Below are 19,221 nucleotides of genomic sequence, written 5' to 3' on the forward strand. Positions count from 1 at the left end.
CAATGTTAAGGGCCTTATTATTAAGGGATAGCCTCTGGAACATAATCATTATGGTAATGGTAGGTTGGTGGACAAAGTAAGGAAAGGAAGAGGGTCCCTTTGCTTGGCTCTAGAGGGCAAGGTAGTAAGAATGGATATAAATGCAGGTAATGAAGGTGAAGAGAGAAGTTGAAGTTCACAGTGAGTAGCCTCCATCCCATTAGTTGAGTAGGAGATAGTGGACTGCTAATAGCAAGTAGGGTAGAGGTTCCTATCATCAGTCTTTTTTGCCCTCATTCTTTAACTTGTATTTTCATTATAGTTATATAATACTAGTGATCCAGTGCACAGATCATGTACCTTGAAAGGAAATTAATTAGAAGATGGCCAGTGGGGCGGGACTGGGTGAGATGAGCCGGACATGCCCTGGAGCCAACCTCCTGCACTCCCTGCCTGCCAGCCAGCTCTACCGAGGGTGTTCCATGGCTCACAGGGCATCTGTGGAGTGAGTAGGTGCCTCCAGCAGATGAAGTCCCTTGACCTGCCCTGCAGGGTTTGGGCCAAAATCGGCTCTTCAACATCCCCTGAGGGGTCCCCAAGTGCGAGAGGACACTCTGCAAAGTTGATGTGCAGCAAACCAGATTCGGGGCCAGTACCCCAGCAACAACATAACCCACTACTAAAGGTGGACTCGCATGGCCCTGCGAGGAATCAGGCTCTCTCCTCTCTGGTTTTGAGGTGCATCACCTGAGAACCACTGCTGCCAAGTCACTGCAGCTCAGCAGCTCCTGTGTTGAGCATCTGCCCCATGGTAGTCAGTGTGCATCATAGCAACCGGTCAGAGGGACAGAGGGACACTTAGCATATTAGCTTTTATATATATAGACTAGAGGCCCGGTGCACGAAATTCATGCACTGATGTGTGTGTCCCTCAGCCCAGCCTGCACCCTCTCCAATCTGGGACCCTCTCACAATCCAGGACTGCTGGCTTCCAACTACTTGCCTGCCTGCCTTCCTGATTGTCCCTAATAGCTTCTGCCTGCCAGCCTGATCACCCCCTAACCACTCCCCTGCCAGCTTGATTGATGTCTAACTGATCCCCTGCCAGCCTGTTTGCCTCCAACTTCCCTCCTCTGCCGGCCTGGTCACCCTTAACTGCCCTCCCCTACAGGGTTGATCACCTTCAACTGCCCTCCCTTGCAGGCCTGGTGCCTCCCAACTGCCCTCCCTTGCTTGCCTGATGCCTCCAAACTGCCCTCCACTGCTGGCCATCTGTGGTGGCCATCTTGTGTCCACATGGGGGCAGGATCTTTGACCACATGGGGCAGCCATCTTGTGTGTTGGAGTGATGGTCAATCTGCATATTACTCTTATATTAGATAGGTTAGAGGCCTGGTGCATGGGTGGGGACCAGCTGGTTTGCCCTGAAGGGTGTCCCAGATCAGGGTGGGGGTTCCTTTGAGGTGAGGGGCGGCCTGGGTGAGGGGACTGTGGTAGTTTGCAGGCCGGCCACACCCCCTGGCAACCCAAGTGGACACCCTGGTATCTGGGATGTATTTACCTTCTACAATTGAAACTTTGTAGCCTGGAGTGGAGTCAAGGCTCGTTCCTGCTTGCACAGTGGCTGCTGCCATTTCTGTTTGGATTTATTTACCTTCTTTAATTGAAACTTTGTACCCTTGAGTGGAGGCCTATATTGGCAAGGGCAGGCAGAAAGCCTGGCTTCTTCCATTGCCAGAAAAACCCAAGCCTCCCTCCTGCTCTCTGTGGCTGTAGCCATCTTGGTTGGGGTTAATTTGCATATTCAATCTGATTGGTTGGTGGGTGTGGCTGGTGAATATAGCAGAGGTATGGTCAGTTTGCATATTACTCTTTTATTAGATAAGATAGTACGTAGATTTCTTGTCATTGTAAATAATGGAGCAGCACACCTCTGTTGATTTTTAACACCATATTTTGTGTTCCCAGTTGATGCTTTCTGAGTGGTTAATTGACGTCCCTTCAGATTTGGGGCAGGAATGGATTGTGGTTGTGTGCCCTGTTGGAAAAAGAGCGCTTATCGTGGCCTCCAGGGTAAGTAGCTGCCTCCTCTTAAATCACCAAGCCTTGTCTGTAGTAAGAGGGATTCTTTGCACTTCATGTTCCTTGTTCACCACAGCAGCTGTGCCTAGATAGCATGGGGATTGAAACACTTGCCTGTAGGAAGATTTTTTGAGAGCTATCTTTGGTCTCTGCAGAATGTGGGAGCAAGAGTGTGAGGAGAACTGATGTCTAATGGTACCTTTCTTTCCAAATAGGGTTCTACCAGTGCCTACACCAAGAGTGGTTACTGTGTCAACAAGTTTTCTTCACTTCTACCAGGAGGCAACAAGCGAAACTCAACAACAGCAAAAGGTACCTACATGAAATTGTCTTTTTTTTTTTTTTTTTTTAGTTTATGATTATTAAGTTTTTTATTTTTTTTATTTATTTATTTTTATATATTTTTTTAATACATTTTATTGATTTTGTACAGAGAGGAAGGGAGAGAGATAGAGAGCTAGAAACATCGATGAGAGAGAGTCATCGATCAGCTGCCTCTTGCACACCCCCTACTGGGAATATGCCCGCAACCAAGGTACATGCCCTTGACCAGAATCGAACCCGGGACCTTTCAGTCCCTAAGCCAACGCTCTATCCATTGAGCCAAACCGGTCTTGGCAAGTTTTTTATTTTTTTATTTATTATTATTTTTTAATATATTTTATTGACTTTTCACAGAGAGGAAGAGAGAGGGATAGAGAGCTAGAAACATCGATGAGAGAGAATCATCAATCAGCTGCCTCCTGCACACCCCCTACTGGGGATGTGCCTGCAACCCAGGTACATGCCCTTGACCGGAATCAGTCCGCAGGCCGACGCTCCATCCACTGAGCCAAATCGGTTTCGGTGTTTATTAAGTTTTTTAATCAGTCAAAGATAGTGTAAGTTTCTTGGTCATTTCTTTTAAAGATCCACTTTGAAAGCATGCCTTTGAAGCTGTATAGACACCATCCTGCCCACTGAATTCAGGCCATTTCCTTCAATGTCAGCCCTTTAGCAGCAGAGTAGATGCAGCCCAATGAGCCTGCTTGATTAAAAAAAAAAAAAAAATCCCTCAATCAAAATTAACATGCCTTGCCCATGAACTGCCATTACAAGGTGACAGCTACATTTTATTGGGGAAAGTCCTTTAGAATGCTGAGTGTAATGTACAGTAAGATGTTGCTGAGGCTTCCCTGCCGAATTCCCATTTTTCATTTATCATTATACTAACCTTAGCTTCTCTCTCCCACCTGAGCCTAGCTGAGAAGACTAAGATCATGGAGGTGAAATAACTTGCTCATGGTCATTCAGTGATAAAGTGGCGGAGCTGGCCTAAACTCTGCTCGGCCTAAACTCTGCTCTCTCCCTGCCTGCTAGGGTTCCCTTGCTGGTTCCTCATGTCCTCAGTACTGAGCCCAACTTCTCCACTGTCTTTTAGAGCTCCTCATTCATGGGCTTTGATCTACCCTACTTTTTATCTTTCCCCTACTCTCCATATCTACCCTTAGCTCTGTTCCATTGGTTTGCCTTCTTGCTCCCCTCAGTGTACTCAGTTTATTTTACCTCAGTGTACTGTTTATTTTACCTCTGTGCCTTTTCTCATGCCAATTCAGTATTCTGGCCTGGAATGCCCTCCCAACCCTCTGCCCTGTTGTTTTAATTCTCTTAACCCAGAAGAGTGTGTTCATATCACATGTCTTCTATAAAGCACTTCCTACTGCTCCAATCCCTTTTTTTCTTCTTCTGGAATTCCTATTGTTCTTTGTTTGTGCTATAGTTTAGCTCTTGGTTCTTTCCTCTGTGATCATCTTATCTCCTTAATTGGATTGTGATTTTTTTATTGACTTTTCACGGAGAAGAAGGGAGAAGATACAGAGTTAGAAACATCAATTAAACAGAAACATCGGTCAGCTGCCTCCTGCACACCCCCTACTGGGTATGTGCTCGCAACCAAGATACATGCCCTTGACCAGAATCGAACCTGGGACCCTTTGGTCCGCAGGCCAACATTCTATCCACCGAGCCAAAATCAACTAGAGTTAGATTGTGATTTTTGTTGTTAATCCTCACCCAAGGATATTTTCTCCTCTTTTTTTTTTAAAGAGAGAATAGAAGGTTGGGGAGAGAGTAAAACATCCATGTCAGAGAGGCACATTGATCAGTTGCCTCCCGCACCCAGACCGGGATCAAACCTGCAACTCTTGCCCTAACCAGTTTGGCTCAGTGGACTCAAGAGTCCCAGGTTCGATTCTGGTCAAGGGCATGTACCTTAGTTGCGAGCACATACCTAGTGGGAAGTGTGTAGGAGGAGACAGCTGATCGATGTTTCTCTCTCATCGATGTTTCTAACTTTCTATCCTTCTCCCTTACTCTTATAAAATATCAATAAAATATATATTTTTTTAAAGAAACCTCTGCAACTCTTTGGTCATAGGCCCGTGCTCTCACCACTGAGCCATGTTGGTGAGGACAGATTGTAACTTTCTTAAAGGCAGGGACTACGTGCAGGTAATGTTCCCCACAGAACACTATTCCCATGATAGTAACTCAAAAGTAATTACAAACTGCCGAAACCGGTTTGGCTGAGTGGATAGAGCGTCAGTCTGCGGACTGAAAGGTCCTGGGTTCTGTTCCGGTCAGGGGCATGTACCTTGGTTGTGGGCACATCCCCAATGGGGGGTGTGCAAGAAGCAGCTGATCGATGTCTCTCTCTCATCGATGTTTCTAGCTCTCTATCCCTCTCTCTTCCTCTCTGTAAAAAGTCAATAAAATATATATATATATATAAAAAAGTAATTACAAACTAAAATGCTTTCAAACTTGAGCTTCTGTAAGTAAATGTTCTAATTTATATAAAAGCTCAGAATTTCCACTTGGCTTAGGGGTTGCCTTGATCCCTCCTATGTTGTCCTACCTCAGGTCACCATTCTTCAGGTGGATTGTGAAGAATGCCTTCCCTACCAAATTCTCATACCTTAGTGCTGGTGCTTGCTGCAAGTACCAAAGGTTATTGAATTCTGTTTCCAAGCCCTAAGATGGGCTTCCTATATTGTGGTGGAGGGAACCCTGATTGGAAGGGGACCCTGTACTGACTTTCTGCATTGTGTCCCAGACTATACCATTCTGGACTGCATTTACAGTGAGGCAAAGCAGACCTACTACATTCTGGATGTGATGTGCTGGCGGGGCCACCCTTTTTATGACTGCCAGGTAAGGAACAATAATCTCCTCATGTGTTCTGTTTTCTCCATTTCTTACATCTTTGAGTTTGTTTAAATTAGCTTTTCTTTTTAAATATGGAATGCTTCATGTATTTGCAGGTCATCCTTGCACAGGGGCCATGCTAATCACTGTATTGTTCCAATTTTAGTATATGTGCTGCTGAAGCAAGCACAGTATAGTAAATTCTTGAGGGGAGGAAAGAAAGAAACAGAGCAGTAGAGTAGGCTGGGACTTTGTATGGGTTGCAGCTGCCCCCTGCCCTCTCCAGAGTCTTGGGAGGATTGTTGCCAGGGAAGATTGTAGGTGAAGGGAATGCCTTTGATCAAGATAGAGAAGGTGAAATGTAAGACATCATCTTGTAGACTTGCAGAAAGTCAGGACAGGGAAAAAGGAACAATTGTGAATAAAAAATGGGAATAAGTATGTACTATCAACAATTATTTTAAATGTAAATGATTAAGTGCCCCAATTCTACCTAATAAAAGAATAATATGCAAATTAACCATCACTCGGCTCTACAAGCCACACCCATAAGCCAATCAGAGCAAGTATGCAAATAAACGCAACCAAGATGGCTACAGCCACAGAGAGCAGGAGGGAGGCGTTACCCCGGCAACAGAGGAAGCCAAGCTTTCCACTTGCCCTTGCCTGCCTAAGCTTCCACACAAGGCTACAAAGTTTCAATTATATAAGGTAAACAAATCGGAACAGAAACCGCTATTGCCGTCACTGAGCAAGCAAGAGGCTTGGCTCCACTCCAAGCTACAAAGTTTCAATTGTAGAAGGTAAATATATCCCAGATACCAGGGCCTCCCCTTGGGTTGCTGGGGGGCATGGCTGGCCTACAAACCACCACAAGCCCCTCGCTCAGAGGCCCTTTTCCTCCTGCCAGCCTTGGGCTGAGAGGGAGGAGAACCCCTGCAAGTTACTGGATCTTTAAGGGAGTCAGTCCCCTCCAAGTCCTGCAGATGCCTCGTGACCAGAGGCGACCAGGGTGTGTGCCCACGCAAGTGCAAGAAGCACTGGTCATTGCATCTTGGATGCCAGTTGCTCTTGTGCAGTGTCAGCCTACCTCTAAGCATCCACCTTGCAGAGGTGGCATTTGCTCTGCTCCCTTTGTGGCCGCAGCGCATGTGACCTTGCTGCTAGTTATCAGGGCTGGGAGCACAATAGCTGCTGGTGGTGCATGATCCACTGGAGAGCTGCTGCCAAGAACTTTCCAAAGGACCCAGCCCAGATTCTATACTCCTTCTGGCGGCATCCTCTGGCACCGGTAGGACTGGGAGAGCTTTTATTGATTTTTCACAGAGAGGGATAGAAAGCTAGAAACGTCGATTAGAGAAAAACACCAACCAGCCGCCTCCTGCACACCCCCTACTGGGGATGTGCCCGCAACAAATGTACATGCCCTTGACTGGAATCGAACCCAGGACCCTTCAGTCCACAGCCCAACGCTCTATCCACTGAGCCAAACCAGTTTTGGCAGGAGAGCTTTTCATATTTGCAAATCTGTGACTCGTGGCTGCCTTGTGTTTTTCCTGTTGCATTTGTTGGACTTGGAGAATTGACCCCCTCCTAGTGGCATAATTGGACACCAGGAAGACTCAACTCATAACATATCTATATTTTTATTATTTTTTCGTAACATTTGTTGCTCCTATTTCTAGGCAATGAATGTGTTATAAACGTTCTATTTTCCATTGATAGAATTTGTTGATTGTAATGTATTCTATTTCAGTATGATTCATTACCTGGTGTTATATTATGCCTTTGTCGTTTTTATCAGTGGAAAACTGATGCTGCAAAATGATAAATGTATTTTTAAAATTTTTAAATAATGACAGAAAACTTTCCCCACCTGGTGAAAGAAATAGACTTTCAAGTCCAGGAAGCGCAGAGAATCCCAAACAAGAGGAATCCAAAGAGAATCACACCAAGACACATCGTAATTAAAATGCCAAGGGCAGCTGAGACCGGTTTGGCTCAGTGGATAGAGCATCTGCCTGCGGACTGAAAGGTCCTGGGTTCGATTCCGGTCAAGGGCATGTACCTTGGTAGCGGGCACATCTCCAGTAAGAGGTGTGCAAGAGGCAGCTGATCAATGATTCTCTCTCATCGATGTTTCTAACTCTATCCCTCTCTCTTCCTCTCAGTAAAAAATTAATAAAATATATATTTTTTTTAAATAAAAATAAATAAAATGCCAAGGGCAAAAGACAAAGAGAATCTTAAAAGCAGCAAGAGAAAACAGTTAGTTAGGGAGTACCCATACGAATGTTAGCTGATTTCTCAACAGAAACTATGCAGTCCAGAAGGGAGGGGCAAGAAATATTCAAAGTGAGGAATAGCAAGAACCGACAACCAAGATTACCCAGCAAAACTATCGTTTAGAATTGAAAGTCAGATAAAGAGCTTCACAAACAAGAAAAAGCTAAAGGAGTTCATCACCACCAAACCAGTATTATATGAAATGCTGAAAGGTATTCTTTAAGAAAAGGAAGAAGAAGAAAAAGGTAAAGATAAAAAAATTATGAACATCAAAGTGACAACAAATACATATCTATCAACAGTGAATCTAAAAATTAAAGCAATAAAAAAATCGGATGAACAGAATAAACTGGTGAATGTAATGGAATCAGGGCCATGGAAAGGGAATGAGTGGACTGACAATTCTCAGGTGGAAGGAGGTGTGGGGGATGCGGGAAGAGATTGGACAAAGATCTTACACCTATAGATGAGGGCAGGGCGGGGGGTGAGGGGGAGAGTGAGGGCCTAAGTTGGGGCGGACCAGGTGGAGGGTAGCTATGGCGGGGGGGGGGGAGGGCGGGGGGGGGGGAATATCCATAATCTGAACAGTAAAGATTTTTTTAAGTGAAGTAAAACTGTCATTTTTAATAGACACATAGAACCACTATACACATAGAACCATAACAGTTCCACCAAAAATCAATAGAAGAAATTGAAGAAGGTACAAATGAAGCATATATTGTGCTCATGGACAGGAAGAATTAACATCATTAAAATGTCTATACTGTGCAAAGCAATCGAGATTCTTTGCAGTCCTTATCAAAATAACAATGACATTTTTTACAAAAGTAGAAGAAATAATTCTAAATTTGTATGGAACCCAAAAAGGCACTAAAAGCCAAAGCCATTTGAGAAAGAAATAACAAAGTTGGACATATCATGCTACCTGATATTAAACTATATTTCAAGGTTGTAGTAATCAAAATGACATGGCACTGGCTTAAAAGCAGATTCATAGTTCAATGGAACTGAAGAGAAAGCCCCAAAGTAAACCTAAACTCTATGGTCAATTAATAAAGGAGGCAAGGATATCAAATGGGATAAAAACAGTGTATGCAATAAATAGTGTTGGGAAAACTGGACAGAATTGTGCAAAAAGTGAAACTAGACCACCTTCTTAATCCATTTTGAGTTTATTCTCGTATATGGTTTAAAGACTTAAATGTAAGACTCAGAATCATAAAAGTTTTTTTTAATGTTTTGTTTTTAATTGATTTTTAGAGGGAGGGGAAAAGAGAGTGATAAATTATCAATGAGAGGAACGTTATCGATCATCTGCCTCCTGTACACCCCCAACTGGATATCGAGCCTGCAACCTGGGCATGTGCCCTGACCAGGAATTGAACCATAACCTCTTGCTCAACCACTGAGCAACACTGTCTGGGCAAACTAAAAAGTTTTTGCATAGTAAAGGAAATAGTCAACAAAAGAAAAAGACAGCCTACTGAATGGGAGACTATATTTGCCAATAATATATCTGATAAGTAGTTAATATGTAAAATTTATAAAGAATTCACAACACCAAAAATCAAACTTCCCAATTAAAATATGGGCAAAGGACCTAATAGACATTTATTCAAAGAAGTCATACAGATGACCAATAGAAAGATAAAAAGATGCTCTATGTCACTAATCATCAGAGAAATGCAAATTAAAACCACAATGAGATATTATGCTTGTTAGAATGACTATCATCAAGAAATCAGCAAACACCAAGAGTTGGGGATGATGTGGAGGAAATGGAATCCTTGTGCACTCTTGGTTGTATTGCAAATTGATGCAGCCACTTTGGAAAACAGTATGGAAATTCCTTAGAAAATTAAAACTAAATAAGGTGAAGCATGTGCAAGGGAATATTTGTCATCCATGAAAAAGAATGCACTCTCACTATTTGTGACAACATGGATGGACCTACAAAGAAAATGTGCTAGCTCTAACCGGTTTGGCTCAGTGGATAGAGCATCAGCCTGCGGACTCAAGGGTCCCAGGTTCGAATCCGGTCAAGGGCATGTACGTTGGTTGTGGGCACATACCCAGTAGGGAGTGTGCAGGAGGCAGCTGATTGATGTTTCTCTCTCATCAATGTTTCTAACTTTCTAGCCCTCTCCCTTCCTCTCTAAAAAATCAATAAAATATATTTTTTTATAAAAAGAAAGTAATGTACTAAATGGAATAAGTCAGATTGGGAAATGCAAATAATCTATGATTTCATTTACATGTGGAATCTAAAGATCAAAATAAATGATCAAGGAGTACAGAAATAGATATAAAGAACAAACTGATGGTTGCTAGATGTGAGGAGGTTTGGGGGGCTAGTTTAAGAATGAAAAAGGTTTAAGAATACAAATTGGCAGTTACAAAATAGTCATGAGGATGTAAAGTCCAGTATAGGGAATATAGTCAATAATTTTGTAATTATGTGTGGTGTCAGGTACTAAAACATTGAGGGGATCATTTCATAAATTATACAAATGTCTAAACCTATGCTGTATGCCAGAACCAATATAAAATAATAGGGGATTTCAACTATAATTGAAAAAGATAAAGTTCTCAGACCTACTGAATGAGAAACTGTTGAGGTGGATTATATTTTATCAGCCTGCAGGTGCTCTTCATGCAGGCCAAGTGTGAGAATCATGGGTTATCACCATAGTCTTTCTTTTTTGTTTTTGAGAGAAAGAGAAAGAGAAGCATCAACACTGATTGGCTGCCTCTTGCATACCTCCTGCTGAGGATCGAGCCAAAAACCTGGGAATGTGCCCTACCAGGAATTGAACTGGGGCCTCCTGGTGCATCGATTGATGCTCAGCCACTGAGTGACACCAGCTGGGTAGGCTATTTCCTTTCATGTCATTCCTAAAAGCTGGGTTTCCTCATCTGCTCAGTGGTAGTACTTTGAAATTCTAACATGCTCCTCATTCTAAGAATATTCTCCAGGACAGGCATTACTAAGCAATTTTGAGCATTATATCCTTAAATTCCTTACATCTCTAAAAGGTAAGTACTCCTGCCGAAACCGGTTTGGCTCAGCGGATAGAGCGTCAGCCTGTAGACTAAAGGGTCCCAGGTTCGATTCCAGTCAAGAGCATGTACCTTGGTTGCGAGCACATCCCCAGTAGGGTGTGTGCAAGAGGCAGCTGATCGATGATTCTCTTTCATCGATGTTTCTAACTCTCTGTTCCTCTCTCTTCCTCTCTGTAAAAAATCAATAAAATATATTTAAAAAAAAATAAAAGGTAAGTACTCCTATTTGTAATCCTTTTGATAAGGATTTGAGAGCCACAGATGTTCTGTAACTTGCCCCGATGCAGAACCAAACCTAAAACTCAGTAGTCTTAAATTCAGTCCAGCCCTAACAGGTTTGGCTCATTAGATAGAGCATCAGTCTGCAGACTGAAGGGTCCCAGGTTCCATTCCAGTCAAGGGTATTTACTTTGGTTGTGGGCACATCCCCAGTAGGTGGTATGCGGAGGCAGCTGATCTATGTTTCTCTCTCATTGATGTTTCTAACTCTCTATCCCTCTCCCTTCCTCTCTGTAAAAAATCAATAAAATATATATATTTTTAAAAATAAATAAAATATATTTTTAAAAAAATTCAGTCCAAACACATTTTCCTGTAATTCTGTTGAAGGATGTTTTCTAACATGCTTTTGCAATATATGAATTCAGTAACTAAAACCAGCTATTTTTTGTTTTAAACTTATCTTTTACCCTCCAAATATTTGCATTCATTTCAGAGAAGAAAGGAGAGGGAGAGAAATAAAAATATCAATGATGAGCTCTAACTGGTTTTGCTCAGTGTAGGGGTGTCGAACTCAATCAGAGAAGGGGCCAAAATCTAAAATCCAGCCTAAATCGCGGGCCGAATGGTTTACGGAACAGTCATAAACTGACAATGTCATAAACTGACAGCGGAGTGCAGTGATGACAGCGCGGTGCGGGCCACATTGCAAGGCCTGGCGGGCTGGATTTGGCCCGCGGGCCTTGTGTTTGACACATGTGGAATAGAGTGTTGGCCTGCAGACTGAAGGGTCCTAGATTTGATTTCCATCAAGGACATATGCCCAGGTTGTGTGCTTGATCCCCAGAAGGGGCATGCAGGAGGCAGCCAATCAATGAGTCTAATCATTGATGTTTCTATCTCTCCCTCTCACTTTCTCTCTGAAATCAATAAAAATATATTTTTTAAAAATCTTTCCAGGAAACAAAAAAAGGAAACATCAATGATGAGAGAGAATCACTGATTGTCTACCAACTGCATACCCCCTACTGAGGACCCAACCCCGCAACCCTGGCATGTGCCTTGATGGGAAATCGAACCTTGTATTCTTGGTTCATAGGTCAATGCTTAACCATTGAGCCCCACCAGTTAGGCAAAACCACCTATGTTTTTATAGTATAAAGAAAAGACTATGTTGGGGTTTTTTTGTTTCTGAAGGCTAAATAATGTAAAGAAAGAAAATGACATAAATAGCCGAGACCGGGTTGGCTCAATGGATAGAGCGTCGGCTTGGGGACTGAAGGGTCCCGGGTTCAATTCCGGTCAAGGGCATGTACCTTGGTTGTGGGCATATCCCCAGTAGGGAGTGTGCAAGAGGCAGCTGATTGATGTCTCTCTCTCATCGATGTTTCTAGCTTTCTATCCCTCTCTCTTCCTCTCTGTAAAAAATCAATAAGATATATTAAAAGAAAAAATGACATAAGTAAGTACAGTGAAGTTTATATCACTGATTCAGAGTATCAAGTAAGCTATACAGTAGTTTCTACTCCTCATGATTAAAATAAAGCAAAGGTCGACCTAATGTGACTTGGAGTTGTAGTGTCTTAGTAGTTTTTGTGGGAAACTAGGCAAGTGATATAATGTCTTTGAGCCTCTGCCCTTTCACCTATAGAATAGAGATAATGATAATACAACTCTCAGGGTGGTTTTGGATTAATAAGATTATGTTTGTACGGATCTTATCTTAGAGCTGGACACATAGTAGGTCTTTCATAATATTTGGCCTATTGCCATTAATATTACTGGATTTTTTTTAAAAAAAATCTTCATGCCTTTTTTCTTCTCACACAACCCAGTCAACATGGTATTCAACTGCTTCATGGAGGTTGTCTGGGTGGCCTACCTTTCCTTTGGGCCTCTTGACACGAAGCTGCTCGAGATTATAGATATCCATCAGAACAGGGCTTTGGTTAATGGAACTTTCACGCAAGTAAGGAGACAAGCCATGACTTTCAAATGCATGCGGCTTACAGTCTTCATCCCAAGTTCTCATATAGTGCCCGCCAGAAGTTTGCTTAACAAGCCTGGCAGCCACAAGATGGGACAATAAGATTGAAGCCAGAGAAAAGCAAGCCAAGATGACAGGTTTTGATCATTACATGGTCATGACAGTAAAGAAAATGAGGAACTGAATAAGCAAGCTTGAAGTCAGGAATCTTTAAAAGGCAGTTCTGCCCTGGCTAGTGTGGATCATGCATCGAAGGGTCACAGGTTGATTCTTGGTCAAAGGCATGTACCTGGATTGTAGGTTCGATCCCTAGCTCTAATTGAGCACATGTGGGAGGCAATCAATGGATGTGTCTTTTTCATGTATGCTTTTCTCCTTCTCCCTCCCCCATCTTCCTTACCCTCTCTAAAAATCAATGGAGAAACTACCCTCTAGAGAGGATTTGGAGGGTGGGAGGGAGATCTCCTGAAAGCTGCCTGCAGTTAAAGGTGGAGCTACAACTGCTTCTGCAAAGGTTCCAGTAAAAACGGTGGCCACTGGCCCTGGCCAGTGTGGCTCAGGTGGTTGGATGTCGTGACATGCCCAGAAAGGTCACCAGTTCTATTCCCAGTCAGGGCACATAACCCGGGTTTTGGACTCCTCCCTTGTGGGGGGAGAAGGCGGAATGCAGGAGGCAACCAGTTGATGTTGTGCTCTCACATCAATGTTTCTTACCCTTTCTCTCTTTCTCGCGCGCTCTCTCTCTCTCTCTCTCTCTCTCTCTCTCTCTCTCTCTCTCTCTCTCTCAAAATCAATAAACTATTCTTTAAAAAAAAAAAAAAAAAAAAAAAAAAAAAAAAAGGTGGCCGCTGCGGGTAAGATGGCTCCAGTCCAGAGGGTGTCTGCCTAGAAAGCTATAGGCCAGAAGGCAGCACCTTGAAAAGCACAAGGGTCTGAAAGCTCCAGCCCTGAAAGCACCTGCTACAGAGGCTTCTAGCAAGAAAGTGTGAGAACATAAGAGGCTGTTATAAAAGTAATAAAGGTTATTTTTGACACGTTGGCAAATCGAAAGAAAAAATCTTCAAAGATTTTAAAATACCTTCCTGATCTGATGGCAGTGTTTTAAGGAAATGAGGGTAATGATAGAAAGACTTAGGTCTTCATAAATCAGGTGGCTATTTAGAATATGGCAATTGCTTCTAGTAGAGTTTGAAATGAGCTGTATTTTATCTTTATTTTTTCTTTGTGGCAGACTGATTTCCGATTCTACTGGATGCATTCAAAGTTACCAGAAGAAGAAGGACTGGGAGAGAACACCAAGCTCAATCCTGTGAGGCCTGGGATTTGGGTTGTAGAGCTCTTTATATGGATTGGTTTGGAATGATCTGTTATTTACATATAACCATTATGAATGAAATTCTTTAATATTGAGAGAGAACAGCATAACAGGAAGATTATAGGCTTAACAGTCATCCAGATCTGAATTCCAGTTTTGGCTTTAATAATTATTAGGCTAAGCTAAAAACATCACTTGTTCTTAGTTTCTTCATCTGTATAATAAGGTGAATAATATCTATTTTACAGTGGTTCTAAGAACTAAGTTAGAAAAATATGTATGTCCTCCTAGCATAGTACTTATGGTAGGCTCTCAATAAATAGTGGTTGGGCTTCTTTAAGAGTTCCCCAAATGATTCTCCTTATAAAGCAAGGTTGAGAACCATTGACCTATTAATTCAGCATCTATTTGGAGGGGAGATAGCTGGGAAGGAAGAGACCAAAAGCTTCTTTGATATAGCTTTCCAGTTGCTGGAATAGTATTATTTGTAATATGTACTAATTCTTTGTTTCAATTTATATTTTAGTTTAAATTTGTGGGGCTAAAGAATTTTCCTTGTACCCCTGAGAGCCTGTGTAAGGTGCTGTCTATGGATTTCCCTTTTGAGGTAAAAAAAGTCATTGTCTTTATTGTTCTAATGTGATTTCAGGACACAAGAAAACTTGGTTACACATATATTTTGACTTTGCTATGTTAAAGTATCAGAAAAGGGCTGAGCCCTGGCTGGTATGGCTCAGAAGATTGGTCGGAATGTCATACTGGGCACCAAAAAATTGTAGATTCGATTCCTTGTCGGGGTGCATGCCAGAGACAACCTTTCGATGATTCTCTCTATCCCCTTCTCCCTTTCTCTCTAAAATCATTTGTAAGAAAGAGAAAAGGGCTGAAAGCTGATTTCTAGAAAGGGACGTACTCACTGCCCTTCAGAGCCTCAGCTCTACCCTTCTACAAAAATCAGAATGCCAGAGCTAGAAGGGCCCTCAAAGGACACCTCATCTAAAGCTCTCATTTTACAGATAAACTGAGGCCCAGATCATGGTGAGGCTTTCATTCCTAGATCGTTCCTTGTTTGCCCCTTCTGTTGTAAGCTTGAGAACCAGGTCCTTTGTGTAACTGCCATGGCTGGTTGTAAAGTCAAGGGGCTTCTTTGACTGATAGACCACAGGGATGTAAACTTCTAAATCTTCCTTCCTAGGAAGAGCAAATGATCCTGGGTATGTCAGTGCTTGCTCAGCAGTGATGTGGGGCAGGTGATCAACTCATCCCAGTTTGTGTCCTGGACTTTCCCAGTCTTAGTGTTGAAAGTCTCTCATTGTCAGCAGTAGCTCTTTAGTCTTGGAGCAGTCTTCTGTCATCCTTAGAACCTGAAGTTATCCTCTCCAATCTCAATAAGCAAACTTTCCTTTTTCCAACAAACCCTTTAAAATTCTGCCTAGTCACCTATAAGTCTTTACTTGAACTGGATATGTTTTGCAGAAAGGATCACAGCTTCGGGCGGTTGCCTTCATTTCTGGGAGTCAATTAAGAAGGTGGTAAGAACACCATCTTTATTTTTATTCATCTATTTTTGTTAATCCTCACATGAGGATTTTTTTTTTTTCATTACTTTTAAGAGAAAGAGAATGGGCCGAAATCGGTTTGGCTCAGTGGTAGAGCATCGGTCTGCGGACTGAAAGGTCCCGAGTTCGATTCCTTGGTTGCGGGCACATCCCCGATAGGGGGTGTGCAAGAGGCAGCTGGTTGATGTTTCTCTCTCATTGACGTTTCTAGCTCTCTATCTCTCTCCCTTCCTCTCTGTAAAAAATCAATAAAATATATTTTAAAAAAGAAAGAGAGAGAGAGAGAGAGAGAGAGAGAGAGAGAGAGAGAGAAAGGGAGGGAGGGGGAGAGAGAGAGAAACATTGATGTGACACTAACACATGGACTGTTTGCCTACCACACTCGCCCTGAGAAGTGAACTCACAACCAAGGTATGTCAATCAAACCTGAGACCCTTCAGTGTTCAGACTGATGCTCCAACTACTGTGTCACACTAACCAGGGTGACTGCCATATTTATTTTTACTTATAGCCCTTATACTATAATAAAGTTACAGAAAATGCTTTTTTTTTCTTTATTGATTAAGGTATTACATATGTCTCCTTATTCCCCTCATTGCACCCCCAATTTCCCAGCCCCCACTCTTGCTCTCACCATCCTGGTGTCTGTGTTCATTGGTTAGGCTTATATGCATGCATACAAGTCCTTTGGTTTATCCAGTAAATGCTTTTTAGAGATGAGTTGCTGATTCCCAGAAAATAAAATTTGGGACTGTAGGAAATCTTTTTATATATATATTATTGATTTTTACAGAGAGGAAGGGGGAGAGAGATAGAAAATTAGAAACATCGATGAGAAACATCGATCAGCTGCCTCCTGCACACCCCCGCAACCAAGGTACATGCCCTTGACCTGAATCGAACCTGGAACCCTTCAGTCCACAGGCCGACGTTCTATCTACTGAGCCAAACCGGCTAGGGCTGTAGGAATTCTTTCCATTAAGAAAAACTGAGTTTCCTAGAACATAGCTTGCAAGAGTTAGGCAGCCAACAATGGCTTGGAGAGTATGGCTTCTTTTTGTTTTTAATCTATTTTTATTGATTTTAGAATAAGGAGAAAGGATGAGATAGAAATATCAATGGTGAGAGAGAATCATTGATTGGCTGCCTCCTGCACATTCCCAACTGGGGATCAGTACTTCAAGGCATGTACTCTGACTAAGAATTGAACCATGACTTCCTGGTTTATAGGTAAATGCTCAACCACTGACCACACAGGTTTCCTCTGTGCTCAGCAGTCCAGCATCTCATATGGGCCTATCCAGTTCCCCTGCTTTGTTCGTTTGCACAACACATAACCCACTATGAGATCTCTGAGTGGTAGGAATGCATGGGATTTGGGAAGAGGACTTGGGTTTAAGTTGAATTTCTACTTCATACTAACTGTATTATTACAGAAGCCCCCAGAACTTTGAGCCAGCCCCATCTCGAAAATACCCTCATGGTAGATGAAAGGGTTTTCTTTTCTTTCTTTTTTCAAAATAATATTTTTATTGATTTTTACAGAGAGGAAGGGAGAGGGATAAAAACATCAATCAGCTGCCTCCTGCACACTCCCTACTGGGGAAGTACTGGCAACCAAGGTACATGCCCTTGACCGGAATTGAACCTGGAACCCTTGAGTCCGCAGGCCAACGATCTATCCACTGAGCCAAACCAGTCAGGGCATATATTTTTTTATTTTCTAAAATTTCGTTTTCTACGCTGTTTCTTCATTTAGAGAAATTGCATGTGTGAGAAACGAGAACTCTTTCCTCTGGCAGTGACTCAGAAAAAGGATTTGAACCATTAGAGCTGCCCCATGAGTATAGGCTCTCCTCAAAACATGTGGCCTCAGAAGTCATTTTGATCCCTGGTCTCTTTTCTTATAGGTGGATGGACTTCTCTTCTACCACAAGCAGACCCACTATAGCCCTGGAAGCACTCCTCTAGTGGGCTGGCTACGCCCATACATGGTATCAGATATTCTTGGTGTGGCTGTGCCAGCTGGGTGCCCACTGACCACCAAGCCAGAGTATGCCGGGCACCAGCTCCAGCAGATTATTGAGCATAAGAGGAGCCAGAAGGAGGGCATGAAAGAGAAACCCACACAGAAGGCCTTTAACAGTGGGCACTATGAGCTGGAGCATCTGTCTACCCCTGAGCTGAAGAGTGATCCCCACAGCTTGGACCAGCTCGCGAGTCACATGGAAAACTAAAGAGAGCAGCCTCCTTTGGGTGTAATGGGAAGGTGCTTGGTTTCAGAACAGAGGTTGGGGAGAGGGACAGTGACAACAATAGGTGACTTCATTTTAGAGTGGACTTTCCAAAGACACTCCAGCTGTAAACAGATTAACTCCTATAAAAAGTGTATCCCAGATCCACAATGTAAATATATGTGATTCTTAAAAAAAGAACTTGTGATTTTTTTTTAAGGGCCTTTTAATTAATAGGTGTACAGGTCTAGCTTTCCCCAGGTACCGATGTGAATGTTTTATTCAGCAAGATTGCTTTTATGGTTAAAAAGCCAAGAAGTTGTGATTCTTAAACCTTAGACAAACTTGAAACTCTCCCAGCAGCCCCCCTCCTGTCCCTGTCCCCCCTCCCCTGTGCCCCAGTCTACCTAAACCATGACTGTTCAAATCTTGGCCTGTTTCACTCTGGTCTTAGTACTTAAGCATTCTGCTGAGTTTCTAGTTGCTACTATCCTGACGTCATTTTCTAAAAGGTCTTAACTAGAAACTGCAGTTCTTAGTATTTGAATATCTTCCCTCTTCTGAGAAGACAAATGTGATTTTCTTCGGTTCGGAACATTGCCAGAAATAAAATGTAAGTGGTGATCATTCAGTACTTCAACAAACATTTGAAACATTACCTTCCAGAAGATAAGCCTTTTGCTAGGCCTCTGTGATGTAGGTTAAGGAAACAAAGGCCCTTAGAGCCTCAGGGCTGGAAGAGCAGGGGGATGTTTCACTGAGGCTCGGAGGAGAGCCAGAAATGTGCTCTGCAGATAGAAGGTCAGGAGTTCCTCACAGAGGCAGGAGGGCAGGACTTGGTGGGGACCTAAAATCTGTTCAGCATGGCTGAAGCATAAGGTAGGATTGGAGGGTTACAGAGGAGGAAGAGAGAGAGATGGGCCTGATTGTGTTATGCAGAGATTTTGGATTTTATGTCATGAATGTAAAGGAGCCAATAAAGAGCTTTGAGCAGGCAGGATCCATTCAGATTTGTGAATTAGAGCTCTTAGGCAGCTGTGGGGATGGAAGGAAGATGGTATCTGTTCTGTGTTCAGGAAATGTCTCTCATTTTCCATGTCTGTAATCTGGTTCCACCTTTCTAGGACTTACCTTATTGGACAGAAGAATTTACTACTCCACTTAAGCAACACCAGCATCCTGGGGAGAAAATTTCAGAGGGATCCAGGTCAGATGAGTGACCAGGTCAGATGCAGTTGTTCCTTTGTATTGATTAATTTGTAAGGTATTGCTAAGTTGTGCTAGACCAATGCAAAGCACAACTTAGCAATA

At 42.7% G+C, this 19,221-nt stretch overlaps 1 protein-coding gene across 2 annotated transcripts in view; it reads left to right on the forward strand.

The window, feature by feature from the left end:
• Positions 1 to 18,111, forward strand: part of SNUPN (snurportin 1) — a 31,195-nt gene extending 13,084 nt beyond the window's left edge. For both annotated transcript variants that reach the window (XM_084906183.1, XM_084906184.1), the window contains exons 4-9: positions 1,948 to 2,052; positions 2,277 to 2,373; positions 5,156 to 5,253; positions 14,034 to 14,111; positions 14,644 to 14,724; positions 17,587 to 18,111. In XM_084906183.1, coding sequence (XP_084762309.1) covers positions 1,948 to 2,052; positions 2,277 to 2,373; positions 5,156 to 5,253; positions 14,034 to 14,111; positions 14,644 to 14,724; positions 17,587 to 17,913 — 786 coding nt within the window. In that variant the 3' untranslated portion in view covers positions 17,914 to 18,111. The remainder of the gene's footprint in view (positions 1 to 1,947; positions 2,053 to 2,276; positions 2,374 to 5,155; positions 5,254 to 14,033; positions 14,112 to 14,643; positions 14,725 to 17,586) is intronic.
• Positions 18,112 to 19,221: the final 1,110 nt, after the last annotated feature.

This window comes from Pipistrellus hanaki, assembly GCF_964339955.1.
Source record: "Pipistrellus hanaki genome assembly, chromosome: 1".
Classification (NCBI taxonomy): domain Eukaryota; kingdom Metazoa; phylum Chordata; class Mammalia; order Chiroptera; family Vespertilionidae; genus Pipistrellus; species Pipistrellus hanaki.